The sequence below is a fragment of the Buteo buteo genome, chromosome 25 (assembly GCF_964188355.1).
Source record: "Buteo buteo chromosome 25, bButBut1.hap1.1, whole genome shotgun sequence".
In the NCBI taxonomy this organism is placed as follows: domain Eukaryota; kingdom Metazoa; phylum Chordata; class Aves; order Accipitriformes; family Accipitridae; genus Buteo; species Buteo buteo.
In genome coordinates, this window is record NC_134195.1 from 3465042 (window position 1) to 3485502 (window position 20461).

General features: G+C 48.6%; 1 protein-coding gene across 1 annotated transcript in view; it reads right to left on the bottom strand.

Moving 5' to 3' along the window:
• Positions 1-11375: 11375 nt before the first annotated feature.
• Positions 11376-20461, bottom strand: part of SH3RF3 (SH3 domain containing ring finger 3) — a 251510-nt gene continuing 242424 nt past the window's right edge. Inside the window, exon 10 of the mRNA XM_075057365.1 lies at positions 11376-15287. Within this exon, the coding sequence (XP_074913466.1) occupies positions 15119-15287 (169 nt within the window). The 3' untranslated portion in view covers positions 11376-15118. The remainder of the gene's footprint in view (positions 15288-20461) is intronic.

Genomic DNA, 20461 nt, shown 5'->3' on the forward strand with positions numbered 1-20461 from the left:
CCAGGGCACTGCCGGCAGACCGAGCGGGGAGGAAAGGCTCAAAAGTCGTTCATCTCCCTCATAAATCTGTGCTGGGCTGATCTGTGTGTAGCCCGGATTCTCTACCTGGAAAAAACTTTAGGACAAACGTGAGATGTACCAAGTGTCTTTGGGATGCTATTCAGTGAGCTGAATTTTAAAGATTACCAGCAACGCTGATGCTCTGTTGCAGTATTTTTAGAAGAAAATAGGAAAATCCTAATTAAAAGACCGCAGGGTGTTTATCTTGATGTCCAAGGTAGTACTATCCTATATTCTGGTGGGGCTGGAAACGGCACAGTTTATAAATCCAGTTATTGTAAATGTGATCACATAATAACCCGAGGGCGCTGCTGATAATATTCCTGGTAAGTGAAATGTAATTATGGTAGATGGAACAGCAGTTTTCCCCAATAAGGGCTTGCATGCCAGTGGTATGTTTTGAATACATGGTACTTTGCCTGCGAGGTCAGGAGTGATCCTCGAGAGTTTTACTGGATGATATAATGGAGTTTGTATATTGGCAGAGCTTATTGGATCAATAAGTAAAGATACTGCATTGCAAGCTGTGAATTAACGATTGCTGCAAAGAGTTGGCTGAGGTTGCTGTCACTATAAGTACGCAAATAAAGGAATTGCAGCCTAGTACTTATTGCTCAAAGCCACGTTTGGAAATTTGCCTGGATAGAGTCTTTAAAAAACCCCATACAATTCTGTGTCCTCTTTAAAAAATCATTTACAGCTTTAAAATTTTTGTAAGATACAGTAGTATAAATGTCATATCTTGGGACATAATACCTGAAGCAGTAAATTCCCTGCCCTCTAACAGAAGGACAAAACCTCCATGCAGAAGTGTTAACTTCAGTTTTTGGGACCTGCCTTGTGCAGCCCAGGAGGCTGCAGGTACATCGGTGAGTTTGACTGGTTGGGGAAGAAAAAAAGTTTCCTGTTTTGTATGAAATGAAGTTAAAAGTATTAAAAAAGGCAAGGAGCCCTTCCAAAACTCTGCAGACGAATTTACAGATGTGTGTGTTTTCAAATAAATTGATTTTACCCCAGCCAGTATTCAGTTAAGTTTTAAACAGAAAAACTACAAAATTATCCCTAATCTTGTAACTATGCCAAATGTAAGAGAAACACAGATCGAGGTGTCCTCTCAGTGTGTATTTCTGGTGTCATCCTTAATCTGCTCACTTTCAATAGCTGAAACCCAGTCAATGACTTCAAGTTACTAAAAACATTCTTCAACTAAAATGTTTTGATGTAGATCCTCAGAAAAAAATAGACATGAGACCAAGGTGTTTTTTGAAACACCAGATCTGTTTGAAAGAAAGACTGTTTTTAAAGAATATTACAATTTTTTTGGAAATGTAATTTCATGGAAATTAGGAAGGAAAGGTATATTGTGGTTGCTGTCAGTCTGGGTTTCTCTGGATCTTCTGTTTGGTACGTTTTTTGGTTAAAGCCCGTTTTAGTCTAGTTTATGGAGGCTGCCAGTGAGGGGTGCTAAATAACCATCCTGGAGAGGCTGCAGCTCCTGGAGCTGTGTCCTGCTGTGAGCCAAAAAGTTATGTTTAAGCATAAAAAAAAGCAAAAAACAAAAAAAAAACCCCCAAAACAGGCAAAGGAAAGCCGTGAAAACCAAAATTAATGGATCGTCAGGATTTCACTCCTCAGAAGTAGGCAGGATGGAAAATCCTCGGGCAGCTCGGAGCCCGCGAGGGTGCAGGGGCAGGAAGGATTCGGCAGCGTGAGATGCGAAAGGGCGGCTGGAGGGGACGAGGTCTGGGCAGAGAGGAGAGCTGCTGGGGCAGGCATGGCGTGGTAGGAGTCAAAATCTTGACCTTCCCAGGGTGGGGAGGTTCATACAGGATATTTTAAAGCTTGGGTGTTGAAAAGGAAGACTCTTGAGATTTTTCTGTCTTGTCTTACTTGTCAAATATGTGAGAGATTCTTTTGATTTAGACCAGTTTAATAGTGTATTTTCTCACCATGCACATTTTCTTTTCCTTTAATTCTAGACACAACAGCATAGCCTTCCTCTTTCATGTTACCGCGTGCTCACTAAATCTTCTGGTGAACGTTCTCAGCCTTAAAGCTGAAAATATGCATTACCTAAGTCCAAAAGAATGCTCTTCGGTAATATACTCAGCAGTTTACATCCCCAAAAATGCCCTTCAAAGTAAAAACTGCGCAGCTGCTGTCCCTGCCCTGGTGCGTTGACGCCGGAGCTGGAAGGCACGACGGCTCCGTCAGGCAGCGTGCGGATGCTCGCCGCTTCCCGATGCGATGCTCTGTAGCGGTGTCTCAGGATGGGTTTGGAAGTAGTTCGAAGTAGAGGTTAAAGGTGCAGATATAATCAGGTAAGACAACAGAAAACTCTCTTTTTAGAAGAAGGAAAAACCCTTCTTGGATTTCTGACATGACTTGTAGGGTTGGAGGGGGTGACATCTGGTCCTCAAGGAAGGGTAATAGGATGGGAGCAGTCCCGTTGCAGCAAACGGTAGAGACTGTGGAAGAAAAAAACTCCTTCAGCAGCTGAAAGTCAGCAGTGGTGGGAGGAGTATTTTCTCCTTCTGTCGGAGTCAAAGGGAGTACTTGAGTCCTGGCTCCTAAATGACAGTTTCGTACAGGTCCCTGAAGAGGAAGCCTTTTCATCTCCCTTCTGAACAAACCCCAGTGAAATAAAACATGTAATTTCATTTCATTCTGCACAAATTGCTCCTCTGGGCACAATGAAACATTTTCTTCTCAGGCACGAGTGGGTCAGCGTGGTCTCAGCGCTCATCTGCCAAGTGAGGTTCATCCTTCAAGCTGCCGGAGAGGATTTCGTCCGGGCTCTTGCGCTAACGCCTCGGGCATCCTAATGATGCTGTGGGACGGACAGCGTCCAAATAACAGTCCCTACGGCTGGGCTGGGCAGCGAGGGACACTGCTCATTCCGGGTGGGCTGACTCCGGCAGGAGGATGCTGAGCCTCAGCCTTGCTTGGTGGCTGGAGGATCATCCTCGGAGCCTGGCGGGACAGGTCCGACCTCGCTCGGGAAGAGGTGAGGACTGTCGCTAGCTCTTTGCCATTCAGGTAAATGCCCCAGTTGCTCAGCCGGTGGTAGCAGGGGAGGGGGCTACTACCTTGGGGCTGATTTGCAAAGAATTTGGGGGTGAAAACCCAGCCTTTTGGCCAAGAGGAAAAATAATCTCCAGCTCTGTCTCCTTGTCTGCTGGTTCCTGTTCAGGGCTGATGCCCAGCACCAGCTTGTTTTTTTCTTTCTGTCCCTCTCCGTGATTTCATTTGTAGGTCACGGGGGGGGGTCTGATCCCCTTGCCTTAGTGTCTGCAGCCTGTCAGCTGGTTGATTTACCCCGGAGGGATGCGACTCTTCCTTGGAAATGCAGCGCGGGAGCAAAGCTGGTTAACTGCAAGCTTTTGGTTGGTGTAGTGCAAATGTAGCATGGACAAGAAGTAATGTTTCCCATCCTTTTGCAAAGGATTTGAACGTCAAGAGCTTGTTGAGCACTGCTCGGGAGGGTTTTCTCTCCAATTTATCAAATTGCCCCTTTTTTGTGCGCTCTTGCGGCGTCTGTCGCTCCTGCAGCGTGGGACCGTGTGCCGTGGCACCCAAAAGGGAGGCAGCGGGAGTGAGGAACCCCTGCGGTGCTGGGGGGACCTTCCCGGGGGCACCCGGCTGCGATGGAGCCGCCCGTAGCCCCCCTACCCCGGGGTCTGAGCCTCGGGACAGCCCCCGGTCTCCCGTGGCTCTTGGCAAGGCAGGGGATCTCCCCCGGGGGCAGAGAAGGAGTTCTGCGTCCTTCCCCCCCTCCCAGATAATGCTATCGCAGCATCGACTGTGCGGAAATTAAATACGGATCTCAGTGTCCTTAAAACTGCAATATGAGCCCCCTGCTTTTAGTGCTGGGTAATTCCCGCTGAGAAATCTGTGCTCTTCCACACTCCTGTTTGCTCTCTCGCTTTCACACGTGCATACGCTCATTCTTCAGCTCTTGCTTGCAGACTTATTTTAGCCTTTGCTTTCTGAGTGCCTCCTTCACGAAATACCCGTGGGTTTGATTATTTTCCCCAGGTATATCGACTTGCACCATCTCCGGGTTAAACTTCACAGTTCCTCTTTGTCCATACAGGATTTGTAAACTTTTCAGGTCCTGTTGTATCATTTCGCCGTCCTCACTTGTGATGGTAACAACCTCCCAGCTCCACATTGGCTCCAAATGCAGCGTGCTATTTTCTGTAAAGACTAATAAGAAGACATCAGCTTGACATCAGCTCGGATATCTGCCAGGACGCGGGCTCCCGACTAGACGGCTCTTCTGCTGTACGCCCCGAAGAAATGAAGCCGTGACAAGTCGGTGGGGTGCCTTGCCTCATAGCCAAGGGTGTGAGGTCATGCCTCGTGTCTCCGTCGACGAGCGCGGTGCAACCAGCGGCGACTGGGCGGTCGCTCAGGCTGGGCCCGTCGACGTGTCGCTGGTGTTAAAATCTGGATTAGCCCCGACGGACCCACGAGGGATGTGGGCATCTCCAACCCTTCCTGACCGAGCCTGAAAGCCTGATGTGATGGGGAGACAAATCTACTGGAGCTGCTGGTGTCAGAGAGAGTTTTTAGCCCTTCACTGGTGCTCAGAAGTTCCGTGCTAGCAGTATGACAGCGTATTTATTTAGCAGCGTGGCGGCAACCCGGTCAGAGGCAATTATCAGGAAGCCCCTGTGTTTAAAATGTAGAAGTGGAAGGAGCTGTAGTTTGGGGAGACCCAGTGGTCCTGAATTTGGGACTTGAACCTGCTTCCCCATTCTTCCCTGACACTCGCATGAGCCCTGGGCTCTCTGCCTGTCCACGCTCAGCTCTCCGACAAGGACGGTATTTCTCTGTGGCCAGGAGTGCTGGAAAATAACCTTTCTGGGCTTAATAGGAGCAGCTATCAAAAGCTCAAATTTTGTCATTTTGTAAGACACGGGATAGGCACGGTAATTACTGTCTTGGGACTAGGACTCACTTTAGGCTTGCACAAAAATCAAGTAAGCGATAAAAGCCAGGGCTGTGGGTAATTACATGGGTGAGTCTGTGCGTACACATCCGTGCTGAGGCTCTTTATTTCAGAGGTAAAGCGCATCTTGCTGGATGCATAAAGTAGGATAATTCCCCAAATGGCAGATTAGAGCGGGAAGAGCGCTCATTTAGTGTTATTCTACCCTTCTATTTTCACAAGGGCTGGGTAAATATATTAGCAACCAGGAGCTCTTTTGCGCTTGTCGCTGATGGATGTGCTTGTCAGCTTTGTGTCCGTGCGGCTTCACGGGTCCCGCGGTGTGAGAGAGATGGAGAGCAGATATTTAGCTTCAGGGGCCACAGGGGATGGAGGACAGAAGTGGGGTTGACCGGGAGCTCTCCGGGAGGGAGAAAAGCTGAGCGGCAAACATAGAATCATAGAGTCATTTAGGTTGGAAAAGACCTTCAAAATCATCAAGTCCAACCATTAACCATGCCCACTAAACCATGTCCTGATGTACCCCGTCCACTCGCTTTTTGAATATCTCCAGGGATGGTGACTCAACCACTTCCCTGGGCAGCCCATTCCAATGTTTGACAACCCTCTCAGTAAAAACATTTTTCCTAATATCTAACCTAAATCTCCCTTGCCTCAACTTGAGGCCAACATCTGCATTACGCCTCCGCTCCCCCGGGTGTTAGTGCCGGGGGATTTCACTGCCCGCGCAGTCAGGCAGCCGTATTGACGACCGTCCCAAGGGAAGGACAGGACGGTCCCATCCCATCCCACCGGGGCCACCCATTTCCCCTTGCTCTGCCTGGGATTTTTGCTCTGCTCGGCGGTTTGCTTCTCTTTTCCTTCCTCCTCCCTCCCCCCCTCATAGCTGCAGCCTTTCTGTTGCTGGCTGGGGCTGTCTCAAGAGGTTTTAGGAAGGATTCGGTGCTGCTGGCCAAAAGCAGCTTGGCCAAGAGCAACCCCAGCGAAAGGAGATGAAGTAAGTCCCCGAGTCTTGGTGGCACAAGGGTGGCTGGGTCCGAGCTCTCTTTGCGGAGGAGCCCAGCCCCAAGATGCCGCGGCGAGGCGGCAAGGAGAAACGTTCCTGGAGACCCGCCGCAGCGCTCGTTTGGTTCTCTGGTTCCGCAGGCGAGGAGGGATAAAAGCTGTGGGGGTTAGCGGGTGATGTTAACCCTTGTTGCAGGATGCAGGAGGCAAAGCGCCGGCGGTGCGAGGACATCCCCCCCCGCCAGCCTCACGGCCCCACCAAAGGTCTACTTTGATAAACGCAAGTCAATACTGTAGCAGGTTAACTTCTGAATACCTGAGGTAAAAACCAAGTTACGCTTATTAGGGTACGATGGAGATTTAAGTGAGACATTAGAGATGTGTTCTAAGTAATATAGTGGATCTGCTGTAATTTTATTGTCAGAGGCAGGCCTGGCACCGTGCCTTCCTTCACTTCGCTACTGCATCGAATGAGCGCTCGGTGTCATCGGCAGAGGGGAAGCAGCAGGCGCCAAGGGTGGATTTTTAAATTCGTATTATCACAGTTTGGCCCAAGGAAAGGCGATGGCTTAAAGGGGCTAAAATCAAGTCTGAAACCCACCTAAATAGCAAACAGACAGTTTTTACATCCGCAGATGATTACTGGCATTGCTATTCAGCACTCCAGAAACAGATTAATGTTTAAATTACAGCACTCTGCTCAGCGAGGATGGTAGTTTTAGACTTGCTACAAAGGACTTTTGCACGGCACTCCTCTTAAAAACATTATTTTAGGGTCTCCCCAATTCAGTTACAGTTGTGCTCGAGCCTTTAGAAAAGCCCGCGCTGCCACGTTACCTCCCATACGATGACAGAGGGACGCGGTGCGAAAACAAAGAAAAACTCTAATCTGCGTCGAGCTGTAATGAAACTAAATTTTGCCTTAACTGCGTTCAGTTCTTCTGCCGTTGCTGTCGCATGCCAGAGGCTTTTTTTCCTAATTGAAACTGATAGCTCCCCGGGTGCCGGGGAGTCATGTGGCAGCCTTTTATTGCCGGGCAGATTATGTGCCCGCTATATTTCACACACTGCCTGGAGAAATGCGGCAGATTTTATTGATATGAGGGACAGTCCCTCATCGTTTTTTTTTCTGTCCGTCTCTCTCTCTCATGCTTGCGTTCTCAGTGCAGCTCATTTCCAATTTTATTAACATCTGGGACGTGGTAGGAAGGCTTCAGTACAAAAATTAGCGGAGAGCTCAGGAAGGAAAATTCCCCAATGCTTGGGTTACAGGGATGCGCACGTGTATGCTGCCCCTATTTTAGTAAAGGAAAATTTGGGAGTTAAAAAAAAAATTCCCTCAATTTATTTGACCATGAAAAAGTTAAAGAAAATTCATCCATCCTCAAAAAGGTTAAATTAGTCTATCAAGCCAAGGAGATTAATGAAAGCGCAATAACGAATATACTTTAGAAACGAAGTCAGCTTTAGAAAGCAAGATAAGACTAATGACAAACTAAATCACTTTATAACTATTTAGCAAGAGTGCTTTATGACTAATGGGGTACTGGGTGGGTGTCCCTTCCCGAGCTGCGGAGGGTGGGCCAGCAGCTCCTTCGTCCCCCCCGCTCACCCACCACGACTGCATCCGTGCATCACGAACGTCGCACTACTGCAAACCTCACCGGCGCCGATATTGGGGCGGTGATGAGATCCTCCACCTCCTTGGGACAACGTCCCGAGCTGCCGGCCCCTCTCCCAGCGCAGGATGGTGGGATGCGGAGGGTGGAAGGTGCCTCGGGCACTCGCCGTCTCTCTCTGCTTCGTAGAAATAACCGAATGCCTGATGGAGCAGCAACTGGCGACCCGATGAGCCTCCCCGCCCCGGTTTTAACCCCCCTCGCCTTCTCCTGCTCGCTCTCTCTCAGCTAATGAATATTTATTTAGACAAAAAGTGAAGCAGTGCTTTTAACAAATTGTCTCGGGCAAAATTCAGCATTAATTGGGTATGTGTTTCCAGAGCGCTTTACTGTCCCCTGCTCAGAGTAAATGGACGGAGGTGCAATATTGCAATGGCTCTTCATATTAAGCTGTGGGAAATGCTCAAGGATACATTTTTCTGCCTTCAAATCTGAATGAATGCTGCCCTATTTAACGAAGGGCTCTTCTACGAGGGCTGGAGAGTTGAAGGAAGGAGGACTTCATTTTTTCTTCATTTTCCCTTTGAAATGCCTGGTCCAGAGTCCTCTGACGTTAATAGAAAGTTTGGGCATTGGATCATTTCTTAAACAAATCCTATTGCTGCATCTCCAGACTGGTGGGAGGCCATCAGAGGAAATCCAGAAGCTGCCAGAAGGGCCATGCCCTTCAGACAAGGGGGTCGTTCAGAGCTCAGACCTCAGGCTGGCTTCCTTCAAGTGCCCAGCGTTGCTTTACAGCTGATGCCTGAAAACTCTTGCAACGCAACCTCCTCTATCGCAAGCACAGGTAGCCCTGGACCAGCGTAAATAGCGTCAATCCAAATGGCACGCAACGCTGCAGCACTGTAAGAGCTCAGCAAGAATGCCTGGCTTTTTGGGGGGCTGGCACTAAAGTAGTGATGCTGATATGTATAAATATATGTGTCTATACATATTTATGTGTATGTATATGTATTTATCACAGTAGTGAAGGCAAGATCCGTCGTGTTCAACGCGTGCAGCCACCTGCACTGCCGGGCGCAGCTCGCCGCTGGCAGGAGCAATCACGGCCGGCTTTCCTCAACTCGCCCGCTCGCAAGAGCTGCAGGTTATCAGCCACGTCGTCGAAGCCTTTTGAGAATCACCTGCTGTTATTTTCTAACACCAGTAAGTTAAACAAGCGCTCCTTAATTGGCTGAATTTGCAAACTTGTCCTTAGTCCTTCTTCTCCCGTGATGGGTCCCTTTCAAGGGATGCGCTGGCTGGTCCCTAAAGGTCTCGGTCACAGGAGCAGAGCTGGTGGGTGAAACCGAAAGCCCTGGGTGAGGCTACAGTCGCTGCTCATTGATTTCCCTTCCTAAAAGTCCAGGTTACCATGGCCACCCCTGGTGTAGTCACTTATTTTCAAATGTCCTTTTAATCGTAGATTTGTGTGACTTATTCAGCTATTCTACACCAAATGCTCTGAGGGCCTAACAATTTAGACACATGCAACTTGTGTCACTTTTACAGATCTATCGCTTTTTTTCCTGCCTTGTAGAGATTCATGTGCATTTTTCTGCATGAGACGTATTTAAAATGAAAAATAAAAATAACACATTAATCCTTTCCTTCCTCTGCCTCCCAGATGAGCAAAACTGTTGGAGTAAGCTCAAACCTGTTCCTTAATTTATGGAGAAATGCAGAAGCCTAAATCAAGCTCCGAGAAGATTAGATTTCAGTGGAAAAACTTCAGGGAGACCGATTCTGCGAGTTGCTGAAAGCTTCAAGTTGTTGAACCCCTCTGAGCTGCCGCAGACACCTCTTCCCTCCAGGACAAGACTAAAGAAAACTATTGCCTTCCCCGTGCAAAATGGCACACGGTACAAACGCCAGCGCAGATTTCATGCCCGCATGGCTCGCTGCTGCCTGGAGCCCGGCAGAGTAACGTGCAAAAAAGCGATGCGTTGGGCAGGTTTGAAGGTTTTGACTTTTGCAGGAACTTTTTTTTTTACAACCGGCACGTCCAACGTGGGGCAGCCAGCACGAGAAGTAACCCCCAACGCACGGTGACCTCTCGGGAAGGCGATGGTGGTGGTTGCTTTTAATTTTTCACCTGTGTCCTGGAGATACCTGGGCACTGCTGCCATGTATAAACCTGCTACTCTAACAAGAGAAATAGGCCAGGAGTGCAGCAAATGTTTTTCTGCCTCTCCGAGGCAGCGCAATGTGTTTCATCAGCGGAGAACAAGCTGGGAGCAATAGACATAACAGGATTAAAATGGTGGCTGCTCTGTCATTTTCCACGCTAACCTGGGTGCCTGAGAATTGCTGAAATATGGCTGAAATGCCGCTGTGCTACGTCTTGTTTAAAAAAGTGATTTGTTAAAAGAAAACCCACGCCGAATAACTGAGTCTGGTCCATTAAAAAAATATGTAAACACTGGCCCCACAGTTTAACCGTCACACATTTTGATAGCCTTTAGGAACTGAAAGGCAATTCTCTCCCCCCCTCTGCATTATCATATAACCTCATCAGAAGATAAACAGCCTCCTTACCCCCAAACATTTTGCAATTTGCATTTAGATTGTTCAGTGCCAATGTTCAGGATAAGATACTTCCCAGCTCTGTCAAACAAAACCTGATTGTCATTTAGCAGAGTGGCAGTCAATTTATGTTTCCATTAATGCAGATCCCAGTCAATTATCTGGGGAGGGGGGGGAAAAAACCTTAACAAATCGCCCCCCTGTCTGCTAGGCTGATTTTTCCGGTGGGCAGCTGGAGGGCAAATTCGACATACCCATGAGGAAGAAAAAGTGACTGCCTTTTTGCTCTCGCCGGGGAGAAAGGAAAGGTGGGGGGGGGCAGCTCACAGACCCCTCGGCTGCGCAGCATCACACGCGAGAGCCAGCCCCGAGCGCCTTGCGGAGGCAGCGGTGACGGAGGAGAGCCCACGGGGAGCCCACGGGTGACAGCAACCTTGCCGCCGAAGGCAACTTCCCCCCCCCCCCATAACTTTTGGGGACGCACAGCATGCTGCTGGGATGGGTAAAGGGGCGAGAGAACCCCCCCCACCCCGCTCCAAGCCCCTCGGTGACCTGGCTCGTGGTCCCTCCGTGGCACCGTGGGGCAGGTGGTCCTGCTCGGCGGCTGAGAAAAATCAAGTCGTTTTTCCGAAGGGAGGGGAGACACCCGCGCCCCAGTGATTGGAAATACATCTGTGACCGCTTGGAAAGTTATTTCTGCTACATGAAAGGCTGGAACGCGAGGACAGGGCCTTCTCCAGACTGTATCACCTCTTGGCTTCCCTGCTAGTACAGCTCATTTATTTGGCTTGGCACCGACTAGCCGAGCCGTGTAGCTGCCAGGTTCACCATGTTATAAGGAGCTGCTGATGTCAGGAAGAGCTTTTGGCCGCAGGAAAGCCCTGCAGATGTTGTCCAGGTGGTTCTGCTCTCCCCGAGCGTTTAGGAATAGTCAAGCCGCGTAACAATTTGACGACGATTATATTTCTTTCGAAACATGACTGGGTTTCCTATCAGGCGCTGGAGCAGGAGCAAAGGGCGGCGCGAGGCGCGAAGGCTGGATGAGGTGTGCGGCATGTGCTGGCAGAGATGCCAGAGGAGCAGGACCCAGCAAAACGTGGAACTGGCACTCCAGACCAGTTTGGAAACAGCCGGCAGGCTCCTCCGTTCGGTGTTCCGCACCACGCCGCTCGTCAGGCAGGGCAGCTGGCGAAGCCGAGCAGAGGGAGAGGTGTCGCCAGCCCACGTTCAGGTTCTTGCGGTTCCCACGTTGCCGAATTTCGACTCGGGAGCCAGCTGAGGCGAAGAGAGACTCGTGTCACCTTGCTGGCGGGGTGCCTGCTCCCTGCCCTGTGCGCTCCCGACCGGGGCAATGAATCACCGCTGCGGGTGCCTCTTCCTCATCTCCCATCCAAATCAAGGCAAACACATCCAGACCCAGTGCCTGCTCCCCCTCGAGATGCTCCGCACCGTGCTGCTGAACGGGAAGCTCAGGCCATGTGCAAAAAAAAAAAAAAAAAAAAAAGGGATTATGCTCCTCACCTGGGTTAGGGGGGTGTTCGGATGCCCAGGGCACAACCTGCTCCTTCCCTCTCTTCCCGTTCCTTGGCTGTACGTAGCCTGGAAGACACGTGGACCCTGCCGGCGGAACGCCTGAGCCTGGCTTTTATTTATGTGGGAATTACTACTGAAAGCAAAGGAGATGTAGGGTCTGCTCAAAAGAAGCTGGGTTTGCAGAGGGCTCTTCCCCGTTTCCTTTGCAAACATCAGAGCCACTGACGTCGCTTGTTCACTTTGCTGTGTAATAGAGAGAGAAACCTCAGTCAAGTTGCCTTAATGTTTATTTTATTTAAAGAATCAGAAACACAGTCATTGTAGTTCATTTGTTCTCATATCTGCCAACATTTTCTAAATCACGTTAACATTCATGTATAACAAAAACATTTTCTGAGCTGTGCAAAGTTCAAAGGAATCGTTCAATTACTTGAACCCATTTCTAGAAGAGCAAACCTGGCGTTTTACAAACTGAGGCCACCAGAAGCAGTCTTTTCTTTTCCCCTCCCTGTTGCAGGAGACACAGATGCCTCCTCCTCCCCCTTTCCCTGGTATGACACGTAAAAATTAGACCACAGTACGAGTCGAACCTCCCTCAGTCCAGGACTTTCCGAACGGCACTGGGTCACGTTTTCGCATCACTGAGCTGTATTAAGTTCTGCACTTGTGCTCCTGGCATGGAAGTGATTTGTCCAAGAAGATTACTCAGTAACCCAAACTGTGATGATAAGCAATAAACAGGGGCCAGAAACAGCTGTTATCAAAATAGAAACACCCCCCAACACCCCCCCCCCCCCAATATTTTTCCTTGCAGGAGGTATGACTGGAAGGGTTGTCATCCATTAAAAAAATCATCATCCTCCCTGCAAAATATATTTTAAAGCACTGACTTCATGACACGGCATCTGCGTGTTTTCCTTGATCTTCTCATACACCAACTTTTGTCCTGTTAGAGTTAAGCATGAAAAGGTGGAAATCTGGAACCATTTTAGATCTGGCTAAACACAATAGGCAGCAAGCAAGCCGTCATCCTGTTTCGTTTTTCTGACTGTAGTAAATACACCCATGGAACAGAATTTTAAGAGAGCTTTAACCACTGTAAGTTGTCAGAAAAAATCTCCTCATCTCTGACAGATCTAACCCAGAATTTTTACTGGAATCGATAACACGCATTTTGGTGTTGCTGACTTGCTAGCTGTGCAGTTTACTGTTTGAGGTGCAGTGATACCAATTCTGATCTGGACCAAAGCAGTGGAACCGATATGGCTCTAGTCTCGAGCGTTTCCAGAAGATGTTTCTTCAGTCTCTTATTGGTTATAAAAAGGCAATTTCCTCTCAACAGTAACTAAACTTTTAGTGGCTGACTCATTACAATCTGGAATATGAACAAATGCGGCAACGTTAAGTATAAAAAGAAACACCCTGAAAATGATGCCTCCCTGTTTGAGGTGCTATACTTGGCCATGGACTGTGTTTCTGGAATCGGTTTGTTACATGTGACAGCAAGAAGAAACTTATTTTACAGAGAACAAAGTCACGGAGCTGAACTTAAATAGGAACGCTCACTTACATGGGTTTTGATATGTACTAGTATACACGGCTTGAATGAAAACAAAACTTACACCTTCGCATATGAAATACTGGTAACGCAGTAATGATGTTCACCCACTGGGCCTCTTCCTTTTAATAAGATCATCTCCAGGTTACAGTGCCTCCGACACGCTTTTAAACGACCACCACATGTGGGCTTTGGCAAACAGCCAGCTGCTGGCAAAGGCAAGGTACGGCTACGGCTACGAAAAGCCTTTCATCACGTTTCATTCTTCAAGAGCCGATGTCTTTTTAAGTGCTCTCACAATCGCATTATGGATTTTTTTTTTCTCATTCTGCTTCCTACGAATAACTGGCTAAACTCGCTTTACATTTATTGCACCTTTAAGTCCCTGGTAGATGGAAGCTTATATTGCCTGATACGGTTTGTATTGTAGCTTGACCACGTTAAGAAATCGAACAGTCCCCAGAACTGTACATTTCTACAGTAAGAAATCACGTTTTGATAACCCTAATTACAGCCGTCGCAGATCAGCTCTCATCTCCGTGACGCAACGACAGAGGAAAACTCCACGGTCCCTGCGCGTGCTAGAACCTGCAGTGTTCTTCTTATTGCCATGAAAAAGTCAATTAAAACAACTCCTCTGGGAATTACTTCCAATTCTGGAGTAATTATCACCCTCCAGACAGAACGCTGTGCTTCAGCATGGGTCTTCAGCCACTCTAAATAGGTAGGAGAGCGCGAGCGTGTGCGTGTTGCACTGGCACGCTCCCCCAGGTATATCTGTCGGTGACCAAGTGACTTTTTCTCTTTTCCTCTACGAAGCACGAACAAGCAGTCTGCTCTCGATCTTCAGGTGCGTTTCTAATTTCGCATGTTGAACGCAAATCTTGTTGCAGCCTCTCTGTTTAACCAAACCAAATCTTTAACAATTAAAAAAAATAGCACCAGATGTATGAAAAAGAGGAAATGTCTGATCTAGTAGGAATATATATAAAGTAGAGCAATTCTTACAGTAAAAAGGTACGTCATACAAAAAAGCAATGGAAAGTGATACTGAAGGACAAAAATCCATGCTGCATATAATAAGGGCAGAAGACAGGCAAAAGGGATTCTGCTCAAATAACCACAGTTTAATGGTGGAGCCGTGCTTCCTCCAGGTCCTCCCCGGCGGCAGCGCCAGGACACCGCATGGTATGGGACTCTGAGCACTAACACACTCACTGACAAACTTGCGCAGCATATCTTTGAGGTATATAGAAAGCATGACATTAACGTTTTGGACTCCTCATTCTTTCTTGCACGACGATGCACCGATCTTTAGCTGGGGTTTCCTCCACCCTCCCCTCCCTCTTTTTCCCTCGGGAAAAACAAAATCCCAGTTTAAGAGCTTCCTAGCACACCTCCTTGAACTCTCAAATCCATCTTGCATAGGCCAGTAATAAGAACACTGCAGCTCTGACAAATAAGTTACAGCAATATAACAACTTTCCTCTTAATTTTTTTTTTTTTAAAGATATCTTCTCTATAATTTACACAAAGGGTTGACAGCCGGAGTTTAGGTTACGTACAGTCCAGATGGGCGTCCTTTCAGTCTGTGATTCCAGGTGGAAGGCACTACTTCAACATACCACTGTATGCACTGCACGCGGTCTCGGGAGCACAGCGGGGCACCGCGTCTCCAGAGCTGTAGTCTGAAGGGCCTGGGGGGAGTCTTTGGAAATAAAAATGGCAGTGGTTATCAGTCCAGTTTCTCTTTGCTGTCTCTTCTTGTGCTATGCAGTTTCCCCTGAAAGCTTCTCCAGTTGAGAGAGCGGCGAGCCGTCCTCAGAAGCTCTCGACAAAGCTCCCGGGGAAGAGGCCCGTCCTGCCGTTCCTCTGCAACGTCCCTTTGTACCAGCCGTCCTCCCGTTTCTTGTGCACAAACACAATGTCACCTTCCTTCAGTTCGATCTCGGCCTCGCTCTGCGGCGGGTACGGGACCACAACACGGTACCTTCGGAGACAAAAACGTAAAGACCTGGTCAGCCTGCGGTTGAGCCTGCGCCTGATGGGAGCAGCCAGGCACCAGATCCAGAAACCTCGGGGAAAAATGCTTTTGGAAACATCAATAAATTACATTTTCTCATACCAGTTGTATCTGATGCAGCTACATTTTCTACCTAAAACTCAGTATGACGGGGAGATTTCTGGTCAGCCTGACCGAAGACTTGACCAGGACGTACTCTGGAGCCAGACCATGAAAGCAGGAGGGTATGGTCAAATGGCTGGACTACTTGTGGTGGTCCCTGCTCCCAGTCACGTGCCGAACTTGCGCCAGGGACTCGGCCGCCTTCTCCCAGCGCTGCATCTGCCTCTGCTGTAACACGTCTCATTCAGCACTGCATCTGCTCCATCCAAAGGTCATAGAATCATAGAACGGTTTGGGTCAGAAGGGACCTTAACGGTCGCCTAGTTTGACCCCCCCTGCAATGACCAGGGACATCTTCAACTCCATTAGGTTGCTCAGAGCCTCGTCCGACCTGACCTGGAATGTTTCCAGGGATGGGGCATCTACCACCTCTCTGGGCAACCTGGGCCAGGGTTTCACCACCCTCATCGTAAAAAAAAAATCTCTTCCTTATATCTAGTCTGAATCTACCAGGCGCTACTAAAAAGTCTGTCCCCACCTTTCTTATAAGCCCCCTTTAAGTACTGAAAGGCTGCAATAAGGTCTCTCTGGAGCCTTCTCTTCTCCAGGCTGAACAACCCCAACTCTCTCAGCCTGTCCTCACAGGAGAGGTGCTCCAGCCCTTGGACCATTTCGTGGCCCTCCTCTGGACCTGCTCTAACAAACAGGTCCACACCTGTCCTGTATGGGGGAACCCCAGAGCTGGACGCAGAACTGCAGGTGGGGTCTCACCAGAGCGGAGCAGAGGGGCAGAATGCCCTCCCTTGACCTGCTGCTCACGCTGCTGGAGATGCAGCTTTCTGGGTTGCAAGGGCACGTTGCCAGCTCATGTCCAGCTTTTCATCCACCAGTACCCCCAAGTCCTTCTCTGCGGGGCTGCTCTCAATCCCTTCATCCCCCAGCCTGTATTGATACCAGGGGTTGCCCTGACCCACGTGCAGGACCTTGCACTTGGCCTTGCTGAACCTCATGAGGTTCACATGGGCCCACTTCTCGAGCTTGTCCAGGTCCATCTGGATGGCATCCCGTCCCTCGGACGTGTCCACCGCACCACTCGGCTTGGTGTCATCTGCAAACTTGCTGAAGGTGCACTCGATCCCACTGCATCATTAACAAAGACATTGACCAGTACTGGTCCCAGTACAGACCCCTGAGGAACACTACTCGTCACTGATCTCCATCCAGACATTGAGTCATTAACCACTACTCTCTGGATGCAATCATCCAACCAATTCCTTATCCACCAAACAGTCCATCCATCAAATCCATATCTCCCCAATTTAGGGAGAAGGATGTTGTGGGGGACTGTGTCAAAGACCTTACAGAAGTCCATCTGTAGCTCTTCCCTTGTCTACTGATGATGAAAAATGGGGTTTGCAGCGCTCCCACCAACTGCCTGTGATATTGGCAGAGCCTAGCTAAAGCAGTTCACATTTTTCTTATTATGTTTCTTGAGAATGTACTTTGGGTCCCTCAAACCTGGAAGGGAAGCTAAAATGGAGAGGTATCAAATGACTTCCAAACCAACAGGGAGCTCCTGTCCTGAACCATTTACAGGGCTCTCTGGGAACTTAGTTTTCAAGTATCACTTCATTTCAATGAAGTAACGATGGGCCTGATCCTGATAAAGCTATTCTGCACTCAGGCTTATCAGCAGGCATCGTCCTGAGAGCACAGACTGGGCCCTTTCACATCAATGCACTTGCGTGCAGAGCAGGGAATGTATTTCTGCTGCATGGGTTTTTTTTCTTCAGCACATGTACTTTTGCAGTCGTCTGGCATTTGGGTAACAGTCAATAACTGTCTTGCTAATTGCAAAGTAATAAATATAGTAAGATAGATAAAAGATGCCAATGGATTACCTAAAGCCCATCTCCTGAGGATTAATATTTCCACAACCACTGCATGGCCACTGATGCCTCAGTCATGGTTGTTACAAGGTGAGTATTTATTTAAAATAATATCCTGTCCTGGAGGACTAACTTCAACATACCCTGGAGGCTCTGGACCACTCCCTGAGGCCATTCCAAAAGTGAGCTGGTACCAAAGCGTGGGGCTCTTCAGTGGCAGTCACTAACTTTCTTTGCAGATGTTGCTCAGGTACGTAATGACCGCAGCTCTGAAACTAGGGACTCCACTTTGACATGACAGTGAAAATACTAGCTTTGGCTCTATGTTTGGACATCTCCACGGCCAAACATCCTTGGAAAATCATTAAACTCCATTTGGAGTGCGGGTTCTGCTCTAAAACCTGACTACGGGCTTTTTGTCTTGACACAGCAACAGTCACGTAGAAAATATACGTGTTCAAGTGCCATCAAAAATCTGCCGGTCATCTCTGTGCCTTGGTCAATAAATCTAGTTGTCACTTCCTTCCTCTGTGGAAAAGCAAATAACAGAGGTTGAAATGTGTGCTGCTGGCTGGCTGCAGGAAAATGTTCTATCACGCTATCATCTGTGGAACTGCTACACTTATATTATGAAGCTTTGCCAATTACAGCCATTATGCAAATGAATGCACACATTATTTCAAACACTCTGCTGCAGTGTTGATTAATTAAATTATCAGAGTGGAACAGTTTTAGCTAAGATGATGCCAAGTTTCAGATCTCACAACTCTATGCTCAATCACAGCGCATTGGAGCTCTGCACCAGGATCTCAGGAGCCTTTGAGAAAGAAGAAGGTCGGACCTCAACATTAGTCAAGTGGTGCGGAGGTACCCACGGATGCTTTTGGCACATCAGGAAACGGAAACACAGAAAAAGGTGGTGTCTTGGGCAGGGTCACCCTGAAGACCCAGCTGGGACTGCCAACACCTCATGTCATGCCTTAAGCACAGAGCCGTCCTTTTAAAGCCAGCCTACACCCGAGGAGTGAGGAGCTGCTGGTCCCCGAACGGTTCACATGAGGAGAGATGTGACCACGCTCAACAGGAATTCACCCATCATCATAAAAGGGGTTCTACACAGCATCTCCTCAGAGATTTAGAAAAATAAATCTCAGCCGCTGCATTAGCAAATGAAGTACTTTTTCCCATTTAAGGAAGCCCCAAACGCTACGGTTTAAATTTAATTATCTACGGTACCTCATAGGATAGCACTGAAGTGTTTTTGACAAAATAACAGAATCTCAGATACAAAAGACCTTGCAAATCGGTTAAGAAATCCTCCGTGAGAGATGGAAAAAGATGCTATGCTTTTTCCCTTGAGAGGCTTTTGAAGTGGTGCCTGGGAGAGGCAGCCCGGTGAGGGCTGCACTGGGCAGCAGTGTGGGTCGCTGCTGTGCCACCCCTCCACACCTCCGGGTGGCATCTCAGCCTAGTTTATCCTCTGGAACGGAATTGCAAATACATATATTAGCCGTATTTTTTTTGGCAGAAAAGATCTCTTCTCCCAGACATCCTCCCTCACTCCCAAAAAGGCAGTTCTGTGTACGTCTATTTATAACTCCCCTTTTCACTTCCCCTTTTGTCCCCTCTTTGAGAAGCTACTACAAAATTGTAGGTTTTCTTACACCAAACTGCTTCCTGGCATTTCAAATGGATCACAGAGCCCTTTCAATTTTGTCTGTGTCACATTACACCTCTAAATTACCAACTTTTTAAAATGCTAATTAGCTGGGCAACAATCATGATGACAAGTGTGGCAACCACCTCTGCCTATTATTAACGATGTTTGGTATTTTCTGTTGTAAATCGTACTCGCACATAGTTGGAATTCTGCCAAATGTCAACCGCTTTGGCCCAAACTCTCCACGGCAGCTATGTCAGGCTGAGGGTCCCACATTCAGCCCAAATGGTCTCATCGCCTCCAGAAAGAACATGAGGGTTTTTGCAGCACCAGCAGGACCCAGGTGAGGGTTTCCACAAACTGTTCTCTGGTCCCTAAACTTGGGAGCAAAGACCTGTACTGTGGCCCCGCTGGTCTGTCAAGGTTGTTATTCCTCCAGAAAATCACCTGCTCTCGGCCAGGTTAAAAGCATTCAAACCACCCCAAAATGGCACATGTTTAGTAGAGGCTTGTATGAGCACTGAAGGTAAAATCTCTGCTGATTCACACTCTAAGATGTCCTAGCTCTGCGGGACCTCAGAGGTTGCATTTCTCTTCTCATGTTTTTTTTTCCTCAGGGCACCGACTTGATGTTGGACTTCCCCACGGCTGGCTGCTGTGGCATCCGTGGCTTGGGCACTTTTCATCCCTGGAGGTGACTGTCTGGGATGGGCAGTGGGCTGGGGAGGGTCCTCGGTGCCCAAGAGAAAATACATGAGGAGAGGCTCTGAGTAGCATCAGCAAGGACAGGGGATGGGGTTTGCCTGGGCAGGGAAACCTCAGGGAGCTGGAGAGCGGGGTAAGGCGAGGGAGAGGGAGCGCGATGGGAGAAAAACTGGGAGTCGAGGGAGAAATAGGGTCGTGATGAAAACTGGGAGGCTTGACAGAAGGTGTGGGTATGGCGGCTGAGGGGGGCCGCTGTGCTGGGGTGAGTCTGGGAGAGCAAAAAGAGCCTTGGTGGGAGGGAGCCTGCGGCTGGGACAGGACACCCCGTGGGGCAGGGGACTGCGTGGGTAGAGGCTGGCGCCGGGGCTGAGGGTGGGATGGGGACCCTGGCAGCAATTAACTCCCTGGGAGCTGGGAATGGGTCCATCATCGCTGTCCCTCTGGTGACAGCAAAGACCTGGGAATCCCACGTCTTCACAGCACTCGTCCTTGTAGTCAAAAGAAACACCTCTCCCACCCAGATCTCTCTTTGCTACCACTGCAAGGTGCAGCTAAGACTCCTGACCTCAAAGAGATGTTACATGATGGAAGTTCTGGCTTTGTTTCCTTTAAAAAAACAAATCGACTAAAAATGTCATGTATGTAGATGCACAAAGACATCCATTACCTTAACAGAACAGGAATGTTTCACACCCAGGAATCTGAGATGAAGAAACAGGCAACTAAAATTGCCCATGACTTCCCTTTTGCTTGTGTGCAATATAATCTGTCGTTACGTGATTGCA